At 41.7% G+C, this 18982-nt stretch overlaps 2 protein-coding genes across 2 annotated transcripts; both read left to right on the top strand.

The window, feature by feature from the left end:
* Nucleotides 1-430: 430 nt before the first annotated feature.
* On the top strand, nucleotides 431-4183 carry LOC118790968 (gap junction beta-1 protein-like). Its single transcript, XM_036548141.1, has 3 exons — nucleotides 431-520; nucleotides 1715-1818; nucleotides 2716-4183. The coding sequence occupies exon 3, from the start codon at nucleotides 2730-2732 to the stop codon at nucleotides 3555-3557; it is 828 nt and encodes a 275-aa protein (XP_036404034.1). The 5' UTR covers nucleotides 431-520; nucleotides 1715-1818; nucleotides 2716-2729; the 3' UTR covers nucleotides 3558-4183.
* Nucleotides 4184-11079: 6896 nt separating this feature from the next.
* Nucleotides 11080-12208, top strand: LOC118790859 (gap junction alpha-3 protein-like). The gene has a single exon (XM_036547959.1). It carries the CDS (start codon nucleotides 11080-11082, stop codon nucleotides 12187-12189), a length of 1110 nt encoding a protein of 369 aa, XP_036403852.1. The 3' UTR covers nucleotides 12190-12208.
* Nucleotides 12209-18982: the final 6774 nt, after the last annotated feature.

Below are 18982 nucleotides of genomic sequence, written 5' to 3'. Positions count from 1 at the left end.
GCTTTGTTAAATGCAAATTCTACTGTAAAGATATTACTGTACATCACAAATGCATTTTAGTTTTACTGCATTACTGGAGCCACATCTAGGCTTGTACCATGACACAAGCAAAAGGGCGGTGCACAATAACTCATGGATTTTTTGGACGCCGTTTTGGCTTTGCTTCAAAAACACCCTTCGCTTCCCTTGTCTTTCCCAACACAATAAATAATGCGGGAAAGACTTTTTTTGTGTCCACACAGATTCTTTCTTTGGCTGAGGGTAGGCGGAAATCGAGGCATTTGATCTGAATTCTAAAGAGTCTTGTTTAGCCTGATAAAGGGCACCATTGTATGTAAATAGTTTATATAAGAGCATATGACTTCTACAGTGCAGGGTAGTGGCTAGTGTCAGGGAATTCATTTGCAGTTTTCAAAAGCATGGTGTTCTTGTCAACTGAGCCTTTCAGTAAAAATAGGCCCACTATTCGGATGCTGATCCACCCATTTATGGACGTGATTGTGAAACACCTTACCTGAAGGTAAAAGGCTTTTTAAATGTGTTGAAAATACAGCCAGGAAAGGGAATCAATTGCTGATTGTGTTTTGTGCTGGAAAAGCTTTTGTTGTCACAGTTAAAGGTTCAAGTGCAGGGAACATAATTATGGATTTGTAATGAACCAGATTTTTAGGATGACTTTCTGATTAGATTTGTGAATGGATCTGTCAGCGTTGTTGTGATGTGGTATTTTTTCTTGGACTTTAAACATGTACATCTTTGCATTCATATCTTTAAGCTTAATGAAACTGATCAGAGAGGGTTAGGTGGGTTATGTTGTCTCATATAACTGATACACTTAAACTCAGCTATGAATGTCCAGGAAACTGTTGATGCTCCTAGAATATGCGTGGTCCTGAATAAGATACCTGAAATATTTCAACTATAGCACTTGTTGTCTAACTCATAAATAATATTCCATTACCAATTCCTTATGATTGAGAAAGGGAGATAATATGATGAGGCTGACAGTGTCTATCTATGTTACTATGCAAGCTTGTTCTTGGTAAATTAAATTACAGAGACTGGAAATCTGGTCAAAGGCTGAGGGCTCATAAAATCCCTTTTGGATCTGGATAAGCCAATAGGCAAGTGTCTTCATTTCAAACAAAACAGGACAATCATGTTAGTGGAGCTAGATTTCGGAAAATTAGGCCTCATGGTTTTGGACTGCGCCCAGGTGGCTCAGTGCAATTCAGGTCCATGGTGCGGGTCGGCGCCGAGCAGGCCATGTGACATGGTGGTCATGTGGCCCAGATACACCCCTGCCATTGGCTCAAGGGTGTTGGGTCAGGTGACCCCACATTTTGCCAAGCCATTGCCCCACACTCTTAAGCAGTGCGCTGAGCTTTGGGAGAGATATTTTTCTGTTGTTCTGTAATACTCTTGTTTTCTCAAAATCTCATACTCTCGATTGGATTTCCTTGTGAGACAGGGCTCAATGTCAAGGCTACGCCGGCGGGTCAATGTTATCCTTGAACCTGGAGAAGGCTTATGTCACTTACCTTGCATAATGCACCTGGTAATCTGTTCTGGGAATAAGAGGATTTCTTTTCTGGGGACTTGGAAATCAACAAGCAGAGACTACTCTTCCTGAGCGACATGCTTTTTTGGGGATAATGAGATGTTGAAATTATTTCCTTTATAGGAATGCTGACTGTTTTCCTATTCCTAATAGATGTGGACCTCTTGGACACTGAAGAGTAAACGGTTCGAAACAGCGGCATTGAAGCATCCAAAAAATCCCTCTCTATGACAAAAGTGGGGGTGACCTCTGATCGTGTAAGAAGAGTCTGGATGTTCTCACAGCTGTTAGGCTTACAAAATCTGAGTTTTGAAATAGCTCAAACTTACCACACTTGGATACCGAAATTCAGTTTTCTCATGCCCAAATGAGATTTGGGCAGCACTTAAAAGCTTTCCTTGCATTTGTCTGTATATTTGCAATTTCAAGATATGGCATATTATTCATATTAAAACATTTTAATTAGATTTGTTTATTATTAACAAACAAATCGTATTCATTTCCATGCAACATTTATTAGTTCACATCATACATTTATTTAATTTAATTAATAGTGGGCCTCTACTGACAATTTTGTGTTGGATTGGCTTTTCAGTAGCCTACACTGTAGAATTGGCTATTGAGTAGCCTGCATTATGTGGCCATTATGTAGCCTACATTACTGAGAGATCAAAACCACAGGATGGTGTGAACAGGAGGAAGTACTGGACAATGCTGTCATCTGCAGAATCAATAGCTCTTGCTAACACACTAAAACCTACTTAACCTGCTATGACATATAAAGTAAAGATTTTCATGCTAAATGAGTCTAATCTTATTTAATCCAGAGATCAGACATAAAAGTGATGTATTGATGAGGATTAGCAAAGATTATGACTATAAATATTGCCTAGTGAATTCTCGAAACCAGCACCACTGTAATTACTTAATGAAGGTCATATCTTATGGCAAGATATGATTAATCTGCTCAGAGCACTGTTGATTCCTTAGCATGATTCCTTAGCATGACTTCAGATTGCTTTAGGGTGTGTGTCCCAGATTTATGATTACTGAAAGACATCTTAAACTAACAAATTGCTGATGTTTATACTCATGTGTATGCATGTGAGTGCGTACATACACACAAAGATTGTTCTGTTTACTTGTTGTTTCAGACCCGGAACCGAAAATGAATTGGGCGTCCTTTTATGCCGTCATAAGCGGTGTAAACAGGCACTCCACCGGCATCGGCCGCATCTGGCTGTCTGTCCTCTTCATCTTCCGCATCCTGGTCCTAGTGGTGGCGGCGGAGAGCGTGTGGGGAGACGAGAAATCCGGCTTCACCTGCAACACCCAGCAGCCCGGTTGCAACAGCGTCTGCTACGACCAGTTCTTCCCCATCTCCCACATCCGGCTGTGGGCCCTGCAGCTCATCCTGGTGTCCACCCCGGCCCTGCTGGTGGCCATGCACGTGGCCCACCGGCGCCACATCGACAAGAAGCTCCTCAAGATGTCCGGCCGGGGCAGCGCCAAGGACCTGGAGCAGATCAAGACTCAGAAGTTCAAGATCACCGGCGCCCTCTGGTGGACCTACATGATCAGCATCATCTTCCGCATCATATTCGAAGCCGCCTTCACGTACATCTTCTACATGATCTACCCGGGCTACAAGATGCTCCGGCTCGTCAAGTGCGACTCGTACCCATGCCCCAACACCGTCGACTGCTTTGTCTCCCGGCCCACGGAGAAGACCATTTTCACTATCTTCATGCTGACCGTCTCGGGGGTCTGCATTCTGCTCAACTTTGCGGAGCTTGTCTACCTGGTGGCACGGGCCTGTGCCAGGCACGTCCGGGACTCAGAGGGGGCCCCCAAGGGAGCGTGGCTCTCACAGAAGCTCTCCTCCTACAAGCAGAATGAAATCAACCAGCTCATCGCCGACCACGCCTTCCGGCCCAAGCTCAACAGCAGCCGCAGGAACCCTCCTGACAAGGAGGAGAGGTGTGCAGCATTTTAGTCAGCATGCTGCGCCCGACCCACTTAGCTAATCAGGCTAACCAGCTTGCAACATTACAGCTCATGGAAGAGTGGCAGTAATCTCAAAGGTCCGTTCTACTGACAGGATCATGGTGGCAACAGGCAACACTGGTGTATTTTGCCATTGTTCCTAAACAAACATTCCTAGGGTGTGTGGAGGAGTAAAAATGGACCACACATTTACAAAAATGAAAACTGTTGCCAGAGAAAGGACAGGTTTTCCCTGGGTTACAAGGATTCACAGACCCCAGTGTGATCTGCAGGAATGATGATTCACAATGCAGACCAAGCATGAGGTTATTAAACTATGAAAACAATCTTTTGAAGAGGACTCTGAAGTGCTATGTGCTCTACAATAGTGATCCCCAGGTTCATTGGACGTCTTGCAAACTGTGAGGTACAGTACAGAAGGATTTTCCTGAAAGTGTGGACTGCACAAGGCTCTATACAAACCAGTTCAAATGTTGCATGTAGAAATGCTGTAAAACTTCATCTTGAATCCGCCAACCAAGAGACAGATTTACTAAGACTTCTGTCCACAGAGCTTTACTGAAATATCTGACAAATAGAAACAAATATTTAATGGAGAGATTACAGCTCTCTCAGGAGGCCTGTAAAAGTAACATAATATCTTGGAGGTTAAATTTTGACAAAAGAGGGAAGAAACAAAGTAGTATGTGACCTGTAAACTGTACTCCCTTTAGAACAATAACTCATGAAAAATAAATTGCTTGTAACAAACACCATAGGAATGATTGCATATTATGAATATACCGAGTATCAAGAGTGAATTATCAAATAATGTTGAACATTTTTTTCTTCTGATTAAGGGAATTCAAAGTACAGTGTTAACAGCAGCTTTTGCTTAAAAAACTAATCTGCATGCAAAGTTATGAACACAAACCTGTTTCCTTTAATTTACAGGCCCGTGCTTGTTTGGCCTGTGGTCAATGTACCAGTTTTTTTTAATTATTAGTTGTATTATTTTAGTCAAACACATTTCATTGTTCTGTTAAAATGCCATTATTCTAGTCAACATTTCCCTAATGCAGTGTCACTCCGTAGAGAACCATGGAACTGTTTGTGAAAGCAGAAAGGAGGAATCTTTGAATTTTTATTATTGTTTAAAATGCTTGTTCATTGTCTGACATGGAGTGTCTCAGAATGTTTTATGTGAGGATTTTGTTTGTCTGAATGTGATAGCATTAACACATGATCGTACTTCTTTGGAAGTATTACCAGGGAAATATCACAGGGGATATTTTAACCCTGTTACCTGAAACTAGGCATTTCCCACTTCTGTTTCAAAATACTGTATATCATTGACTTTCAAATGTACATTGTTAGCTCTTTATTTCTTAGTATGCATATCTTGATCCCGATTAATGATTAATGTGCTTAACCATTTAACACACTATTACTCTTTCATACTACCAATTGACAGGTAATGTACAAATAACTGATTACCGGAATATACTCTTAGAATCATTTAGTATTGATGTTATATATTAATACTCTGCTCACTTGAGTAAACCACACAGTGTTTGTTCAAAGATATACATAATATATGCAATAAATATAATATTGCATAAATAATATATTATAGAGTGTATTTCAGAATCATACAGGTTTTGACTCTATGCAAGTCAGATTGTAAAATTTCAAAACCAAAAACCATTTTTTGATATATTTTGCAAAGAAACGTTTTTTTTTTTTTTTTCTGTATGATAATGTTCTACCCTGTCTTATTTTATATTAAGTATCTGTATAAGTGGTTTGCTTCTGATGGTTAAAACTGTTGTACCTGGCGGAGCACTATCCAGGATAACTTGTTTAACATTAACTATTATTATTAAAACGTCTTTGAATATCATGTTACTTCTTATCAGATATTCAGGCAGAATCATTCTTTGTGATATCCCACACCATTAAATTTTAAAAGCAAGGCTACTTTTAGGGAGGTTGGAGTTGGGGTGCAATAGAAGAGGCTAGAATTATAAGTGCCATCTTGTTTCCCTGATGCAACCTGAGACACCACAAGGGGGCAGCACAAACTGTATCCGTTAGACTGGGCTTGTCGTCGGTGTCAGTACAGAGCCAAATATCCAAGGAAATGTTTCATTTACCGGCGGACAACTGGGCCTATTCACTTAAAAAAGATCAGTGGTCTTGTGGTTGAAGCATCTGCCCTGACACCAGAGGGTTGTGGGTTCAGTCCATGGCCAAGTCATTATACCAATGGCTTTAAAAAGCACCACCTGCTGCTACTCTGTTTGGCACTTAACTGAGTCTAACTAAGAGACGGTCTGGGCACAAGTGTTATGAAACAGACAGGCATTCCTTCCTGGTTATGTGCCTGTACCTAAAATTGTGTCATGTTACCAAAATCAATGTAAACTGTGAAACTATAGCCATTTTGGCTTGGTCCATGTTTGATGTGATAAGCACCATATCTTATGAATACACGTATAAAGCAAAAGCCTGTGGTGAGACGTCCTGTCACCACCAGCGTCTCTCCATAAGGATGTCGGTGACGGATCAGTCTGTCTCTAACATGCTGTCGGGCCACCTGTGCGGAAATGTCAGTGACTCCTGCAGGTATCAAATGGTAATGTCCTGACATCATTGTGCATCACAGTCATCCAGGTTATCAGCAATGCGTCATTCAGACTTGTCAACCTTTCAACCTCTCCCAACCCAAAATACTCAGCTGAGGGACAGCTGTGTACTGCCATGCACCCAAAAATTGTTGGTGGGAGAAGAGGGGGGTGTCTTAGCTAATTCATTGAATTGACTCTGGTTTACCAGTCCATTTTGTCAATGAAAAGTGATTACGTGGTATGGAGTGCTTAACTAAAGCTCTTTAACACATTTCATAAAGGAAATGAATAAGAATGGTGTTTTACCTATGTGTGGTCTGTCAGGAAGGATTTTCTGTCTTATATTTACAGTCACTTCTAAGTGCAAAATTTCTACTTGTCAGCAAAGATACACAGTAAGTGTCAATCCATCTCTGGCAATGAGCTTTAATTACTTATGAGTGAATATGTTTTTATAGAATCTACTAGTAAGATAGTTAAGGTTACCTAGGGCAGCTTTCATTAATTTAATTTGTTCTCTCAGCCATTAATTTATACTGCTGGACATGTACATTAAGAACCGTTGTTTTAGTGCACAGCCACTATGCCACACTTGGGATTTGAACCAGCAACCTTTCAACTACAGGCTGAGTTCTTTAATCGTTACATGTCACTACTTTTACCGGATAGCTGCATTTAAATCTACCTTCCAGTAACACCACAGCTTCCAGTCACTGAAATTCTATGTCAAGTCCTGTGCACCCCCCCCCCCATCCCCCACGTGACTGCAGAAACCGCTCTGTTGGACTGTATATATTTAGAAACTCACTTCTCCTGCCAAGAAGAAACCACCCCATTGGACATCGCCCCTGTCCCTCAACGAGTCAGCAGTGGTCTTTATAGCTCACATTGGGCCGAGCGTGTCTCTAGCCAAATTTAACCCCACAGGAGAAGGGTAGGCAGCGGGGGGAGCAGGGAGGGGGATTGTCAACACAGGTCTCCGCTGGCAGTACTTCAGCAGCACTGAAGCTCTGTGGGGTGAAGGAAGACTCTCACTCTCTCCTGCGCTGGATAACTAAGTCAAAACTACTGAAAGCTGAGATCATTCGCGCGAAGGGACGCTGTGACCAGAAACGGGCCCGGTTTCATTCCCATTCAAGGACATGGCCTCACCGGGAGGGTGCAGCCTGGCCCTGTCCCCACTGTAGGCGACCTGCTTGGGGGAGAGCCGCTGCTGGAGATGAGCCCTGTGACGAGGTGGGTCTTCTCCTTAAGTCGTTTACTGCTCTCCAAAGACTGTTGCTGCACGTGGGGGCAGGGGCTACTCGATCAACTGTAAGCTGGGAGAGAAGCAAGTTTGTTTGCTGAGCAAGTGTCTGATCCAAGGTCCAACTTTGCCATAAGTCTCCATTTAGACCAATGGAGCACAGTTAGTATAGATGAGAGATTACTGACACTACACCTCCCTCGCCCATATATATATACATACATACATAATTAGTCTTATGTAAATCAGTGGAAAGTGGACGTTAACTTTTTTTTACAAGTATAATCAGCTGTTGAATAAGTAGAGCACAGTGTTGGAGGTATTGCTTTACAGCCATAAAGCCAGTCCTTCCCCTTGCATTTGTCCTGTATTGAAAACCAATGGGCTGATCATAGACTTGGATTCCATTGCAGATCAGCGGCCTACACCTTCATGGTCGGAGTTACAGTGGGGTATTTACTTCTTAACGTGTGCAGCTGTTGGGAATTCCTTGGTAGATTTTAACAGTAAAGAGGCTGTTAGCCTTTATTCACTACAGAAAGAACTATCAATTTCATTTGTTTGTGAGTTAAATGTTTTACACACACACACACACACACACACACACAAACACACCGTGTATAGATTCTGACAGAGACCTGTCAGACAGAACCAGTTTCTTTTCATTGAGAGGGCCCAGTAAAGAGTTACCTTAGGGCAGTGTGTCAACCAATGATATCCCTCACACATACTATTAGTACAGGTACCTTGAACTGATTCAGCCTAACCGCCATGTGCTTTAATATAGGTGACAAATTTAAGTGTTACCTAAAGCTTCTGATAAGACCTTTATTTATATTTATTACCCAAAGATTAAGAACGTAGCCCACAGCAAAATGCTTCTGTACCTGGTTCACTCTACTACCAAAAATGCAGTCTATTTAAAAAAGACTTAATAAAATCACTGTCGTCACTGCAGCTGTAACTGCCAGTAGATTCACACTAGATTATGAATGAAATGTTAGGATGGGCCGAATCACCTTTTCTCATCATTATATTGTTACAGTCTCATGTGAAATGTGGAGACTACTCTCATAACATAAGGTGGACACACATTTAATCTGTTGCTTGTTGTATGTTTATTTTGTTCATTTTTGGAATTTATATTTACATTACTTTGCATTATTTCATTATAATACTTTGATATTTGATATTTATATACTTTGTATACTTTATATACTTTTACTATTTATATACTTTGTATACTTTATATATTTTGCATTATGTCATTTAACAGACGCTGTTATCCAGAGCAACTTACATATATTGCAATTTTTACATGTTATCCATTTATACAGCTGGATATTTACTGAGGCGATTGTGGGTTAAGTAGCTTGCCCAAGGGTTCAGCAGCAGTGCCCCATCTAGGAATCAAACCAGCAACTTTTTGGTTACAAGCTCTGCTCCTTTCCACTATGTGACACTGCCGCACCTCTTTATAATTATATAAAGAGGGTTTGTTATTAGTTATGAATGTATGAGACACCTGTGTTTACTACACCTGGTGTGCATACCTGTATAGTATGTCCCTTATCAATCACCCTAGATAAATTTCAGATTTTTTTCACATGCTTGTTTTGTCTGGATTATGATTGTGGAAGCTAATATTTTTTTGAAACCCAAGGCTTCTCACTCTAGGGGAATGCACCCAACTAATCCAATACTGCTCCCTGCTGGATAAATTGTGTAACATACACATGCATGGGTCTTATGTCTGACACCATCAGATAGGGAGCTGTCACCATACGTTCACAAATACAGTCTGCATGTGGGTGCATCTTGAACATTTCAAGAAACTAGCATCACTGGTACACTGTACAGCCTATATACCCTAAATTAAAAAAGGGTATTTTGGTGACTGTCTCAATCAATTTGCGCTCATGTAATCTTCCTCTTTGTTTTGCTCTCAAACCACACTTATGATTTCAGACTTCTTGAATCTAATTTCAAACAGAAATAGGGGTTCTGGACCTCAGTGATGGAATGCCTATACTGTCATTTCATTTACCAAAGTAGACCACAACACCAGACATATATCAAAAATAAAGCATACTGGTGCGCGTTCCTTCTTCACAGTGCTAAAAACATAAACGATGATCGCTTGCTATATAAACTTCAACAGAAATGTGTGAATGTCATTAAGATCTAAATCTGGGAGGTGTAAAGGATACTGCACTAAGCATAAATTACTTTAATTGAAACCCCATTACATGTCATTCAGTCTGTGTCTGTGAGGACACAGTATACACAGGCCATCACAGGCCTAATATTTTCATAGTTAAAGAGGTACCAGAACTCAAAACATCCAGCCAGTCATAATCCTATTCTGGGTTATGGTTCCCTTGTTTATAGGATAAAAAGAGAGAACAAGGTGGGCAAAACCTAGGATACAGTGGAAAAAGTCAGGTTTCACAGCAGACACTTAAAATTATGCACACATCTATTAACATCCAGCACAGTGTGTACAGTGGTTTTGGTTGCAACTTTTGCTTATATGTGGACAAATATGCTTACTTCTGCTTGACTCATGTGAGTTTAAGGACAGCCTACTATTGTATATGCTAGCTGATCAACATGTTTCTGGCCAAGGACAATTTGCTGTGAATTAGCTATAATGTGGTGTAATCTTGTGCGTAATTCTAAAACTGCATATATTTAAAAATCTACAAGTGCTGTTCCTGTTCCTTCAAAAGATGTGCCTTTCTGCCTTGTGGTGACAAAATGACACAACAAGTAAGATGAAGTTCAATTTCATGTTCTAACAAGGAGGCAGGTCCTGTTTCTGGCACTCCCTTTCATTACAGTACTGCCGTAAATTGTTGGATTATGCAAAGTCCATATTGTCAAGGAGCAAGCGGCTGAAAGTGAGAACAGATGAAAGAGTAAAAAATGGATTGATAGAAAATATTGTTTTCTTCACATTGTTTTCATTTGTTGTATTGTTGGTTTCATTTAGTAAACTCATGGGGGTGAGCAAAAGATGTTGCCTTATGTTGAATGTGTACCCTGCCTTGACACCCTGTCACTAAAATAAACACCTGTCCAAAGCCAAGATTTGCTTCTTGGTATTCTTGGTGTCCTGTCAATAATAAAAATCAGTGTGGGCCACAAAACAGAATATTTATGTTGTAATTCATGTTTAATTATGTTCAAATATACAAGTATTTATGCAGTATAAATATCCTATGACAATATTACTTGTTCCCATAGTTATGCAGAACTTTTTGTGCAAAGGTTTTGTGCAAAGTTTTGTGCATAGTCAAAGTTCACCATAAGAAAAATCTGATTTTTGCCATCAGAAATAAAGAGAGAGTGCTCGATTGGATGAACCAAGCATTTATAAATCACCTTTTTATTGTCCATCCTAACACTTACCCCTGGGATTGATTTACAGGAAAGTCTTTCCAAGACTGTCAGAGAAATGCAATTGCTAGTTCATAAACCGACAATTACTTACAATCTCCAGTTAGACACACATATTAAATGGAAGAGTAAACGTCATTGATTTGTTTTCAGAGGACAGCACTTTTGCATTGCCTGTTACTGTACAGTAATGCCTAAGGTTTCTGGATCGTGTCTCCCTCTCCCTGCAGAGGCAAGCCTGAATCGGAGTCACAATGGCAGATTGGAACCTGCTGGGAAAGCTCCTGGAGAAGGCCCAGGAGCATTCCACCGTGGTTGGCAAAGTCTGGCTGACCGTCCTCTTCATCTTTCGCATCCTGGTGCTAGGAGCCGCCGCCGAAAAGGTGTGGGGCGATGAACTGTCGGGCTTCACCTGCGACACCAAGCAGCCCGGTTGCCAGAACGTCTGCTACGACAAGACCTTCCCCATCTCGCACATCCGCTTCTGGGTGCTGCAGATCATCTTCATCTCCACGCCCACCCTCATCTACCTGGGCCACATCCTACACCTGGTGCGCATGGAGGAGAAGCACAAGCAGCGGGAGAAGGAGATGGCGCAGTTGGCGCAACATGGGCACGCCCTGCTGCCCGAGGGCAAGGCCAAGAAGGCCTCCGTCCGGGACGAGCAGGGCCGAATCCAGCTGCGGGGGGTGCTCCTGCGCACCTACGTGTTCAACATCATCTTCAAGACCCTGTTCGAGGTGGCCTTCATCGTGGGGCAGTACTTCCTGTACGGCTTCGAGCTCAAGCCGCTCTACACCTGCGACCGGCCGCCGTGCCCCAACGTGGTGAACTGCTACATCTCGCGGCCCACGGAGAAGACCATCTTCATCTTGTTCATGCTGGCGGTGGCCTGCGTCTCGCTGCTGCTCAACTTGGTGGAGATGTACCACCTGGGGTTCAAAAAGTGCCGGGAGGGGATCAGGTACCGGAGGGCGCAGCTCGCGTCCGAGGCGGGCTCCAAGGCACCCAGCGAGGCCGCCGTGCCGTTCGTACCCAGCTACAACTACTTCCCCCAGCACCATCCTGGCCACGCCATGTACCAGCCCAGCCCTAGCTACAACCTCTCCCCTCTCAATGAGCCCGACTCCACGTGTCACCCTTACAGCAGTAAGGCGGTGTCCAAGCAGAACCGGGACAACTTCGCCGTGGAGAGGAACGGCAAGCCAGAGGAGAGCGACTCAAAACCCACAAAGGGGTCAAGCTCGACGCCGGGTTCGACCCCGGGTTCAACTCCAGGTTCCCCGGCCGAGAAACAGCGAAGGCCCAGCCGGTCAAGCAGGCATAGCAACAACAGGACCAGAGTAGATGATCTGAGGATCTGAGAGCTGGAGTTTCACCAAGGGCACACTGAAAAGCCGGAGTTGCTTACCCTTCCTTACGGGCTTTTTTCTTGAGGGATCTACAATGTCTGGCACTTGAGAGCCCTCTGTTTATCTCAGTCCTGGTACAATGCAGGATGTATGCTTTACATTACAGACATTGTGGTTAGAAACCACCTGTACTGTTGGCAAGGAGCAAAAAGGCGTTTTGTTTCATTTTTGAACCCCGGTATTTGTTTTGTGGCTGGTTCCATCTGACTATTAAATGATTTTACTTTTTAATAATTTGGAAAGACAAACAAATGTCTTGTATTCTTACCTGACAAAGCCAGAATACTGTCAGACTCATTTTTTGATGTTCTAGAAGAGGCTGCTATTTTTATTGCCAAAAGTTCTGTAGCAGTAGTAGTACTTGCATGCTTTTTTTCACTTTCAAAAAACTGCCAGCAACCAAATGTTTAGTCATTGAAATACAGTAACACCAAAACCCCTTAATTCCCGAGCAACCTAAGTAACAACTGGAGCTCCTTGGTTGAACCAGGAAGAAGCACACAGGTTGTAGCCTCTCTTGTGAAAGATGGTCTCTGATATGGAAATACACAACCTCTTCAGGAACTGTTTGCATTTTACTCAATGCTCTGTCACAATGTGTTAACAGAAATGATGTTGTTGACAGCGACGTCATTTCTGTCATCTGAGCATACCTCATGCTTAATACATATAATTTTACACACAGATTAATGGAGGATGGTGAACTTCAAATAGCAGAGTCAGAGAACTTGATATCTTATAGCCAAAATGAATGTGTTTGTAATTATTCTATACAATTAGACAGCATGGAAATAAAAAAGTCATTAGTTGACAACTAAATTTGCTTTGTAGCATCTAATGTCAATTTTAGACATTATGTTATGTAAACTTTCAATTTGATATTTATAGTGATAAAATGGGTTTAAGTTCCAGCTCATCTCAATCTCATGTCTTTTTCTTAAATAAAAATTGTAATGAGACCCAATTTCTCTGTTATGCAGTAATTAACTTGAGTGCGCAAAGGTTCTACAATGTTTCATTAGACACAGTCAAAAAAAGGAACTGATGAGTAGGTGATTATTATTCAAAGTAACAAGCTTGCAAATCATGAAAAACAGTCAAAACACGCCCAAACCCGAGATTTTCTTAATCGTCTGCCTCTCCTATTTCTTGCTCTTGGACCACCACCTAACTGACACACAGATATAGATTAGCCTGGGACGACGCTCCAGTCTGTGACTCAACCTCTCTCTCACGCTCACACCTACGACGGCGCCTGAAAAAAAGACTTCCTCCACTCTAACCCTTCGCGCACACATCTGCACATCACTGACACTCTCTCAAAGTGTTGTATAAGAGCCTGGGAATCCCTGGGGTTTTCAAAACTGAAGTAGGTCACAGAGAACAGTGATGCAAACTTGCCAGGTGGACATCATTGGTTGTGGTACCAGGTATTTTACGCAAAGGCAAAATTCATTTCTCATTCAGCACTGCATGCCAACCAAGCAATTCAATACATTTAGTAAACTGGGGAGCAGCATGATCTAGAAAAAAATATAGTAAACTGTTGAGATTAGAATTTTATTTTCATGCTCTTAATGCATTTGATTTGAGAGCTTAACGTGTATTTGGAGAGGCATTAAAATAAAAATAATGTACTTTTTGATAAATTCTGCATGTGACTACATGGTTTTGGGGTATTTTCTTTCTTTTAATAAAGCAGTGGAGATTATTTGTTAGCTATTATTTGTCGATAATTGAGAGAATACATACAGAAGTCTCGTAAAATGATTAAAATGGATGTGGATTCAGAGGGAGGTGCCAGGTGGAGAGAGGAGTCAGGGAGCAGAATTTTCATGGGGAAGTATGTCTTCTTGACTTTAAGCAACTGTAAGTGACCCCCACCTCCATTTAACCCTCAGAAAAGCTACCAGGACAGCTGGACACTGTGCTCTCATTGGCTGCCTTACACTTCTTCTTCTCGCTAAACTTATTTAGAACTCTAAGGCCTCTATACCCAGACCTATTTTAGTGGAGAACATGGGGACAGTGTTTTAAAATAAATACAGAAGTAAAAAATGTGAGTGGAAACCGATGTCAATAGAAAGGACATGCTATCAGACAGAATATATTGATCTTAATATGTTAAAAACCTTATTGTGAAAATTTAAATTAATGTCAAACTGTTAAAAAGGAAACAAGTATTAAAATAGTAAAAGATAATAAAATAACCTGAATAAAAATCAGAGGCTTAATAGCTGTACACCTACAGTAAACAGGAAACCAGGAGCAAAGGACTTATATACATCTTATACACATCTTTCCTGACCATGCACACCCTAAGGCCCTGGCCTGAAGGAAGCCTTTCACAATGAGAATAATCAGGATGAGTTGGCTTACCCATGACAGTTCCTCTTTACTGCCTTTATCTGCTATGTACAGTTCTCACTTTTACTTTACACTTTGAATACACAGATTACAATACCAGACTGGCTTATTACTGACTCCAAACTAGTACAACTTCCTTTTATTTACCTCTTATCAACTTCCTCATATATATACATATATATATATATATATATATATATATATATATATATATATATATATATATATATATATGTATATATATATATATATATGCTGAACAGCTCTCTTCTTTCAATTAATTCAATCATGTTTTTTGATCAAATCAATTGACCAGGATTGATTGATTGACTTTTAACCTGTCATCTGATTTACTGCATGATCATAGCTTGTATGGACACTGACTTCAGCTGTGCATGCAATGTGCTTTCCAGTTCTGAAGAAGCAAAGACACCACTGACCTGCTGCCATGCAGCATCTGCTGAAATCATGCCAGCTCACATGGAGCAAGGTGGTCGTGGATGCAGGAGGACATGTTACATCAATGTCCAGAGACTTTCAGTGTAGCGAAGGGCGAGAGCAGTCACCCCACCCGGCCTCGAACCCGGGGTCTACGAGGTACCAAACACACGACTTTGACCACGACACCAAAGAGCCTGGGATGGCTTGCCGCGAGGCCATCGGAGGCGTGCCTGGTGTGTGAGCCGTATGAGGGACCCCCAGGTTAGGTTGACCCTGGTGTGAGGGACCCCAGAGATGGGTGAAGCACTAGTGAGCGGGGCACCCTGGGATGGGAGAAGTATGGCAGGGGAATGTGTGAGGGACGCCTCGGGCGCGCTTCCCGAAGGGGAAGGCAGTGTGACAGAGTGCTGTCACTATGGTTGAGTATGTGCTTCCCGAAGGGGAGGGCAGTGTGACAGAGTGCTGTCACTACAGTTGAGTATGCGCTCTGACTGCCATACCAACGAGCCTGGCTCTTTGGCGGTCAAAGTCGCATGTTTGGTACTCTGTAAACCCGGGTTTGAGGCCGGGTGGGGTGACTGCTCTCACCGTTCACTACATTCAGCCATTGTCTGAATGGAACCAAGAATCTGTGCCAGAGTGGGTTAATCAGGTGCTGAAATGGAAGTCCCCTTTTTAGTACTGTATTGTTTGTGATGATCGATCATTAATTTCACGACATGGCAAAATCCAGTTTTGCTAGGGAGTAATAGCAAGAGTGAGAGAAGGAGCCATGGGAAATAAATAAATAAATAAATAAATAAATAGTTGATTTATGTTATGTTGATTATGTTGTCTTTCTTACTTAGGTTTATTGTTCTCATTCAGTGTGCTTGTAAGCAGGAACTGACAAAGATTTATTATTCTTATCTTTTGGGTGTGCGTGCTGTCTCACACACGTGTCAGAATAAACACCTGTCCAAAGACTGTGATTTGTGCCTGGCTGTTCTCCATGTCCTGTAATGCCCAACCTTTCTTGCACTACATGCTACTAAACTGAATTACTGACTTTTTATACTACGCTTCATGTGTAAATATATTTAAATATATACATATTTATGTTATAAATATATACATTTATCTCAATTTAATTTTACCTGTTGTAAAACATTCAAATTTATACCCAGCCTGCGATCAGGATTGTAACACTATACACTGCGCCTGCAGCGAGTTTTATTCATAGTCATTCCTGCACAAACATCAAAGCACTGAAAGGTAGTGAAGTGAGTGAGCTGACATTCACATCAGAAGTTTGACAGGTTTGGACAACTTGACAAGAATGATCAAAGCCTTCTGGAATGTTTCATCATGTGCTCAGTGAAAGAAAGATGGGTGAAATCTGTGCCAATCATTTATTGGGGGGAGTAAAAGTGGCCCCGGTGTCCTGTTGCAGTGCTCTTTTTAGTCGTTGCCCCCTCACGGAGTCACGCTTCCCTCCTTGGAATCAGCCAGTGGGCCAATAGGGGTTAAAATTAGCCGCCTCCACACCCATTCCTAAGCCACATACCACCTTACACCTCCCGCACGGAGCCGCACTTCAAAAATCCTCACTGCGAGGTTATAAATAGCCCCCAGGAAAGCATCACATCTGAACGTGGCGGGGAGCGGATGCTTGGGAGCATTTCCTTTCCGCCGTAGCCAGACAGCCACCCCATCAGTGCGAAAGTCAGACGTGCAGACTCACAGAGAAGTTCTGCAGACCCTTCAGCATTTTACTGAAGTTAAGACCTGTTTCTCCACTGCAACGCATTGAGGGGTCATAAAATGATCCGTAACTCCTGGGGTCTGGGGTGGCGCTGGGAACTTCTGTCATGCGGCAGAGGGATAATGTAGTGACACGGATATACGAAAGACGCCCAATCGGGTTTAAAATAAGTGTTCTCCCGGGTCAGCTTTCAGGGCCACCGCCAGCCTAGTAAACATGCAGGCATGTTTTAGATGTAAACCTATACGCTCTAAATAAACACATGTTGCACTAAGATAATTCCAGGAAGGCTGACACAATTCTCATGGGTGATTGGTTTAACAGTCTCCTCTGTCTCCCTGTAATTATGGTTAACAGACAGCATAAGCTTTGTTGACATAATTCTTTCTAATTATCCATTCAACATGTAATTGAAATGTAATGGATTCATTTGAGAGACTAGCTGAAAATACAGGTAGGGTAATATTTTTGTTCTATTTGCTTTGAATATTATCTTTACCTAAATGTAATTGGTGTCTTAGCAAAAAGCATACTCTCTTGCTGAATTAGGCTTTTTTTTTTTTAAAGTGTAACATCCTTACTATGCCAGAAGCTTAAAGACACAAACAGAAATGTTGATGTTGATTTACAACATGCTAAGATTGAGCTGTGCAGACACAGTCAGTTACATACGTATGACACAACCATATTTCTCCCCACATACAGAACATACATACGTGCAATATCATGTGCAGACAGCTGTCCCACATACACTGTCCTCCAGACCTCACAGACATGGTACCTCTGATATTCCTGAGTGGCAGGGTAGGGCAGCAGCAAAAACTCAGCTCTGTAAGCAGGGACATGACAAGGGAGTTCCTCTGGAATTAGGGCATCGCCCCAATTGGGGACAGAATGGGAGAGTTTGATTGTGTCTTCATGCAGTGTCACTTGTCATGTTGGAAGGCAAAGGTGTTTTGTAGGGCGAAGGGCGCCATAAGAATCTTCCGTTTCAGACATGCATGTTCCCTCCTCTGTCCACAACAGCCAGTCACCTGCAAGACACACTTGCGCTTACACTTATATTACACAGACAGACAGTTTTGCACACATAACAGCCTGAGTATCAGGGCTCAACAGGAGTTCATATGTTGTTTCACTGATGTGACCCATATGCTATGATCAGAGGTGCACAATTAGTGAACAATTACCTGGAAGGGTTATGGGCTGGGCATGTCAAACATTAGCTAGCTACGCTTCAGCTAAGAAAGCCCACTTGCTAGCCACCTACCAAGATAGTTTGACATAAGATGATGTTCAGACTAAATTCTGGTTGACGGTTTTGTCAACTAGGAAGTACTGGTCATTCAAGGAACAAAACCTGTAAAATATAATCACAAATAGCTAGCTTAAGACAGACTCAAAAGCAAAACAATAAGTTAGCATATGAACAGTGAACATTACCAAAATTGCAAAATGCTATACTGTGTGACAAGCAAGTTACAAGTGTAAACCCTGCTTAAAACAAAATAAAAATAAAAATAAAGCAGACAGATCCTGATGTATTGAAACCAACCTACTTACCATGTGAATTATGTGATTGGTCAGCTTCCTACTGCTGTTACTCCCAGGATCAAAGGTCAATTCAGGGTCAGCTCAGCATTCTATTAATTGGTTTAGAAATGTGCTTGGTTCAGCACACTAGAATATTCCATCTGTTGTATGAAGTCCTTCAACATCAGCTGCTGCTTGACATCAGTACATTTTGGACAGAAATGCAAAATGCCCTTCACAAGAACGTTAATTTCTCTTAAAAGCTACATCAACACTGTATATCATACTATATTAATGTGTACATACTGCCTAACAACAAAAGATGAGATCAACTTTATGCTATATCAAAGATGATAATTCTATTTCTTGCAAGAAAAGTAAGCTTGTGTATTTTGGAAAGAATGGAGTAGACAAGCTGTTACAGAAAATCACAATTGGTAAATATTATGATATTGGATGTGCCAAGCATTTACAAATCCATCCTATAAGGAACATTTACTTGGTTTGAGTTCTATAGGACTAAGTAACACTCTCAATGTGGGTATTTTCAATTACTTTTCACAATACATTAAGCTCATTACATGATCCAGTTAGGCAGGCGTTGTGAACGACAGTTGTGAAACAAACACCTTCTTATGCTATGGAAAATCTCTGTGTATG

The sequence above is a fragment of the Megalops cyprinoides genome, chromosome 16 (assembly GCF_013368585.1).
Source record: "Megalops cyprinoides isolate fMegCyp1 chromosome 16, fMegCyp1.pri, whole genome shotgun sequence".
Taxonomy (NCBI): Eukaryota; Metazoa; Chordata; class Actinopteri; order Elopiformes; family Megalopidae; genus Megalops; species Megalops cyprinoides.
Note: the sequence above shows the minus strand (reverse complement) of the source record. Positions and strands in the feature narration are given on the sequence as shown.